Here is a 6,877-nt window from a genome sequence, read left to right on the forward strand (position 1 = left end):
CGTTCAAAGATAATGAATACATTTTTAAAAGTATGTTCTGGTACATTTTTGTCAATTTTTCAAAAATAGCCGTATTTTGCGTGTAGGTGTATCCGCGCCACCCCCACGCTCCATACTCTACCTTAATCGACAATGGACATTGATATGGGGCATTCCTGATTGTTTCGTTGTTGTCTGGTTCTTTTTGTGGTGGGGGTTACAGAGAAAATTCAGATAGTGAGAATTGTCTGCGTTTTTCACATGTCATTATATTCTGGTTCATCCTGCCAAACTGCTTCTGCATGAGGTCACTATACACTCTGCAAATAATTAAGCTGTTGGCTGTAGTGTCAGTTCACCTTGGACTCTACATTAAGTCACCATTTGCAGTACTGTATGCACTTCAGACTGAATATGAAGAAGAGTTGTTTTTTTTATATAATGATGACAAATAGTTAAATCTGTGAAGTTTTATTTGTGTGGTTATGAGGGGAATCAGGAAGAGAAGGTATCTGTCCTTGCACACACTCTCTCTCTTTTTTTTCTCTCTCTCGCACGCTCTGTCGCTCTCTCTCTCTCTCTCTCTCTCTCTCTCTCTCGCACACACCCTATCAGCCTGTAAAACAGGAAAAGTTGCTAGACCTGTGGCAGGTTATTGAAAGAGCAACAGATAGCCTGAGCGCAGGGAAGAGAAAGGGTGACATGGTCGTGTGTTGAGAGAGAAAGAGAAAACCCATCTATTTCACAGCTCATTTGTCAGCCCAGTCCCTGTGCGATGATGCGGACTCTCTCTCTGCTGGTGCTCCTCTGTGTCGCGGCCTTGGTGACATTGGCCTTCCAGTCCATTCGACAGGAGCTGTCTATCCAGACGCGGCGGGAACACATGCTGTACGCGGCCAACCAGGTGCGTAGATTAGAGGATGCGATCGTGCAGGCGAAGCTCAAGATCCAGGAAATCAACAGCGTCCTCGGGCCTGTCAACGCCAAGAAAGTTGAGCTGGCAAAGAAGAAAAAGGAAATGATCACTGGTGCAGCACTGGTCCTGACAAAAATTGAAGAATGTGTGGCTGTGAAGGTACAACACTTTTCCACATAATAATTATCCTCATTCAGCATAAAATAATTTCTGTATACAGTGTGTAGTACTTCACAGTATGTATTGAGGTATGTTCAATCAAAAGTCAATGTGTGTCTGAGAGTCATACTGGAGTAAGATCTGCTTTATGGCATCTTGATCTACCTGTCAACACCATTTGTTGATGTTTAGTACATGCTGGATGACAGAAGAAATCAATAATGCAATGCAATAATGGTAACAGATTAGGTAGCATCGCAATAATATTGAACTGCTTTACAGAGCTTATTGTGACTTTTGCTTCAATTATGTTTTCTTTTTCATAAAACATCAGCGGAAACTGCTGCCAAATACAGTACAATACCCCTCCAAAAGTATTGGACTAGCTTGGTCAATTCCTTTGTTTTTGTTATACACTGAAGGCAATTGAGTTTGAGGTCAAATTACATAATTAAATAAGTACATAAGGTCGCAGATCTGAATTTTAGCTTTTATTTCCAGGTATTTTTATCTAGATTTGCTAAAGAACTTAGAACATATCGCCTTTTGTATCAGACTACCCAATTCTTAGGTGAGCAAAAGTATTGGAACATGTTACTGACAGGTGTTTCTTGTTGCCCAGAGCTGTCATATTAGATTGATTGGTTAAACAATAAATGATTCTGAATGTCTACTCTTGGATTTTGCCTGTGAAGACCGCATTTGGGTTAAATCAACATGAAGACCAAAGCTCTGTCTTTGGGAGAAAAGCAAGCCATTTTGAAGCTTAGAAAAGAGGGGAAATCAATCAGAGCTATTGCAGAAGCATTGCTAGTACAACAACTTGGAATGTCCTGGAAAAGAAAGAAACCACTGGTGTACTGAGCAACAGACATCGAACAGGTCAACAAGGAAGGAAAACAACAGCAGTTGATGACAGAAACATTGTGACAGCTGTGAAGAAAACTCCGAAGACATCAGCCACTGACATCACAAACAATCTCCACAGTGCGGGGCTGAGGTATCTCAATCAACCTTTCGAAGAAGACAATATAGAGGCTATACCACAAGGTGCAAACCACTCATCAGTAGTAAGAATCGGAAAGCGAGATTACAATTTGCAAGGAAGTACAGAGAAGTCTCATGATCCAAAATATACAAGCTCATCTGTGTAGGAAGTGTCATGGCTTGGGCTTGCATGGCTGCTTCTGGAGTGGGTTTACTAATCTTTATTGATGATGTGCAAGGTTTTAGACTGCCTAAGCCAATCACCAGACCTTAATCCAATTGAGCATGCATTTCATGAAGAGGAGATTGAAGGGAAAACCCCCCGATACAAACAACAACTGAAAGAGGCTGCAGTAAAAGCCTGGAAAAGCATCACAAAAGAAGAATGCAACAGTTTGGTGATGGGGCGCAGTCTTGATGCAGTTATTGCAAGCAAGGGATATGCTTCCAAATATTAAATGTTATTTACTTTCATTTAATTAAATACTCTATGTTCCAATACTTTTGCTCACCTAAAAATGTGATGTTCTCATACCAAAGGTGCTATGTTCTAAGTAGTTTAACACATCTAGGTGTAAATAACAGGAAATAAAAGATGAAATTCTCATCTGAATGTCTCATTCATCTTTTTATCTCAACCCCAAATGTATAGAACTGTATATGACATCCAGTTTTCTAGATTGATAATGTTTTGCATTCTGTGAACACTGTCATAAAATAACACTTCCGGAGCAAATAGAAGTTCCCGGAGGCTTGAAACAACTCTTTGCAACTTCGCCTTATTTAACAGTTTCACCTTTCACATGGACTTAATTCTGCCTATCTCTTGTTCATCCCACCACTCTTTCTGTCTGTCCTCAATTATTTTTCAATTCACCCCTGAAGCCAGAAGTTGAGGTGAACATGCATACTGCTCATGAAAATCTCGAGAAATTTAAAGGTAAGGTCTTTTAAACATGTCCTGGGGCTTAAATTACCCAAGCTAAGTAATTAAGCATATGCCATATTCTTTATATTGTCCCTCAAGTCCAATCCAGCCACATGGATACACCTGTAACTTAATTCCACTTTCATTCATAAAACATCCTCAGGATGTTCCAACCGGAGCGGTATATCCAGTTGAGATACATACTATACTAACCCCTCAAAAGAGCCAGGAGACTCAAATGGTAACAGATAACTGTCAATAAAACCTGAGTGGGGGTTTTCAGCAGGGTAATCCACACCTCATTGCTCAATAGCCTCTGTCAGCACATGGTCAGTGAGGAACAGAATAATTGGAGCTGCCTATGTGAGCAAATTCAGTTCAGTAACTGTCACATTAACTGTGGGACCTCAGCATGTGTCTCCTTCCAAATCAGTGGACTACAATTGACATTTCACATTCCAAATGTAAAATTTGTTTTGCACATTTACCTTTCCATCACCAAACCAAGACTGATCAAAAAAGCATCTGCATTTTCAGGGAAATGTAGAAGGGCCTGGGGCATATGATATTCAAGACCACAGATGAGTAGGACCAGCCAAAAATGTTTGTAGTTATTTTTATCCCTCTGTTGCGCTTCCCCTCTCTGCAGCTAAACGAGCAGAGGAGAAAGCAGAAGCAGAGGAGAAAATACAAGAATTAAAAAAGAGGATTCTGGACAGGGACAGCCAGTTGTGTGAATTTGTGGACATGAAACAGGAAGAGGGAAGGTAAGGATATTGAGCATCCTGTTGAGAGTGACCATGTTTCAATGTGTCAGAGAGTATAATAAAACATTTTATTTATATTGCACCTTTCAAGTACAGCACTAAGTACAATACAAGGCATACAATTAAGTTACAAAAAAAAGAACAAACAGCAAATAAAACAGTGATATACAAAACAGCAATAATAAAACAAGAAGAAAAAATAAGCACAGTAAAAGTAAGACACTGTAAAAAAAAAATCTGTTTTTAGGCTAGTTTTAAAAACTGTCAGCAATATTGTAGAGCCTAGGGGTCATTATAGCAAAATCTAGACTCCGGAACAGCCAAAAGTCCAAGGCTGGCAGAACTGAGATACTTCTGATAGGGAATAGTGTACAAGTATAATCGGCCACCAAACCGTATAAAGCCTTGCGTATAACGATGTGCTGTCTTTGCCTTTCAGGAAGCTGTGTGCTGCTGCGGCCCCGAAATAGAAGTTATGAAATTACGTCTGATACCCCCTCCCCTCCCCCACCAAACCAAAAAAACATACACACACATACATGCACACCTACGGTATACTACTTATATACATTGAAATAAAGCATTTTTAATTGACACAAACTATTGAATCTATGTTTTTCCTTCTCAATCAAGCAATTTGATATTTCAGTTTTTGCACTTATATATGGCCTGGGGGAGGAACAAGTAGACACAATATTGTAACAGAAATGATGCAGGGGAGAAAGTACTGAATGATAGCAAAAGGGAGTGGTAGATGTCACTCAACAGGACTACCTAGCTCAGCCCTAGGAAATGGTATTGTGATATACAATCCTTTTTTTGTGGTAAGTGCTTCACATTTCTGATGTATGCATGCTCAGGTGGTAGTCGAGTCCTGAACAGGTGTTGGAACAGCAGATTTAAACTTGTATACAGTGTATACTGTTCAGCTGCATACCATTGTGACACAGTGTGTACCCATGTGTTGTTGGGGCTCTGTTGTCAGGCTTTGGCTTGGTAAGATAAAATGAACTGCATGCATTCTTACAGTTGAACCAGTTGGCCCACACAATCGAGGAGCAAAGCCGTGTCACAGGCAAACCTGCCTGTCAGCATTCTGTACATGGCCACATTCTCATTTCAGTCTGTGATGCACATTCAAAGCTCTACCCAAGTCTCTGCTATTGTTTCCTTGGCTTTTGAATTCAGATACATTATTGTATTATATAGTTAGTTGCTTAATTACCTCTTATCTGCATCAAGAAAGGTATCTCCATTTGTTAGACTAATGCCTGAATAGAAACCTTGTATAGTCAGTTATGTACTGTACTGTCAATGTGTCATGGCTCTGGAGTAATAGTGCATTCAAAACACCAGGTTTTTATTATGAATTAATTTTTACAAGGCCATTGTAAAAAAAAACTTTTTACAATGGTTTTTTCATAGCCATAAGTTTTTTTCCTGACTCACTCCTCACTATTAGTTACTTGGATATACTGTAAGAATGTTGGAGTTAAAACTATGCTGAAGGGATGTGGTCTTCTATATGTAATCTTGTGACTACTGCCTCAAGGTTCACTTGTTTGGTGTTATCCATTTAGCACTGATAATATCCAAATGTTATGGATTTGTCTTATCATTGTTGCGTTTATACCCAGACTTACTGGCTTCCTTTTTTAAGCTAAAGAAAACATCTTATTCTTTTGTCACAGTGTACCCTGGTTTGACATTTATGCAGACTAACAGAATTTATGTTGTATTGGGGTGAATGCAAGTGTCACTCTCAGCTATGTAAGCACTGTGGCTCACCTGTGTCTGCCAGATGTTAACAATAAGTCATTGAGATGGTGCACAATCAGGAAGGACGGGTTTTTAAAACTTGTAGGTGTCATTGTTATTCTGGGGAACTATTAGTGGAGCCTGTTATTAGTCACTCGGGACCAAAGAAGGTCAGCCTGGTGTCAAAGGTAGTTTGTGAGGGGGTGAGAGTGCGATGGTTTTGTCCCGCCTGGACAACTGCAACTGTCTCCTGGCTGGCCTCCCAGCAATTGCCATCAGACCCCTCCAATTTATCCAGAATGCAGCAGTTCATTCTTCCCAAACACTCCCCCCCCCCCCCCCCCTCCACTGGCTGCCTGTCATGGCTCGCATCAAATTCAAAACATAGCCTTCCAAGCAGTTAAGGGGTCAGCCCCATCTTACCTCCAAAAGATCATCAGACCCTACACGCCTGCCAGACCTCTTCGTTCGGCCACCACAGGATGCCTGGCGCCTCCCGCTCACGACTACTGTCTGTTCTGGCTCCGCGGTGATGGAACAAACTCCCTGTGGTGGTCAGAACAACAGAATCTCTTGCAACCTTTAAGCGCAGACTGAAGACGCACCTCTTCAAGCTGCACTTCTCCCCATCCCTCCCTACCTCCCTGTAAACCTTAACTGTTGTCTTTACCTGTGTTATTTACTTGTGCCATTAGGATGATACCTTTGCTAATTTTGTTTGGCTATGTAAGCAGTTTATTCATACATTTGCGTGTTGCAGTATTACTATGAAAAAACCACAAAAACTGATGATCAAATAGGCCATAGTCCTCGTTGAAATTGTACTTCCCTCTAGGGTCTTTCAGCGCACTTATCCCTGGTTATGGGTATGCACTTTGCTCTTTTTATATGTCACTCTGAAGAGAGCATCTGCCGAATTCCATTAATGTAATGTAATGTAATGTGATACAGACAAGCTAGATAAAGGTGAAAATTCAAGTAGACTGGATATTTCCTGCTCTTGTGTCTAACCGGTCAGTGCTTACAAACAGGAATTATTTACCTGCATTTGCATGGCTGCCTGATTTCTCTGAACCTGTTTCTCTGACTAAACAGTTTTGTGTATACTTTCGCTTTGTCCCATTTGTGTAGAGGGAGGGGTTTGGTCTTCTGGCAATAGAAGGGGAGCATCTAGATCAGTTAGGCAACCCTGATCCTGGAGTTTTGTTCCATCCTAACCTATAACTACATGAGGCCATTTTAATTAATCAGGGATAATGAATGTCGGTGACCATGTGCTGGAGGCGCTCAGTGTTTCTCCCTTCAGAATGTTCAGGCTCAAACTGTTAAACATCCGTCACACATCAAGTTCAGATGGAACCAAAAAAAACAGAAACATCCCTG

General features: G+C 40.8%; 1 protein-coding gene across 1 annotated transcript; it reads left to right on the plus strand.

Annotated features, from left to right (window-relative positions):
* The first annotated feature begins 594 nt into the window (after window positions 1-594).
* On the plus strand, window positions 595-4,336 carry si:dkey-87o1.2 (uncharacterized protein LOC796684 homolog). The gene is made up of 4 exons (XM_061218539.1): window positions 595-1,054; window positions 2,927-2,981; window positions 3,619-3,736; window positions 4,176-4,336. The coding sequence occupies exons 1-4, from the start codon at window positions 755-757 to the stop codon at window positions 4,204-4,206; spliced, it is 504 nt and encodes a 167-aa protein (XP_061074523.1). The 5' UTR covers window positions 595-754; the 3' UTR covers window positions 4,207-4,336.
* The last annotated feature ends 2,541 nt before the right edge of the window (window positions 4,337-6,877 follow it).

Source organism: Conger conger, chromosome 1, assembly GCF_963514075.1.
Source record: "Conger conger chromosome 1, fConCon1.1, whole genome shotgun sequence".
Classification (NCBI taxonomy): Eukaryota; Metazoa; Chordata; class Actinopteri; order Anguilliformes; family Congridae; genus Conger; species Conger conger.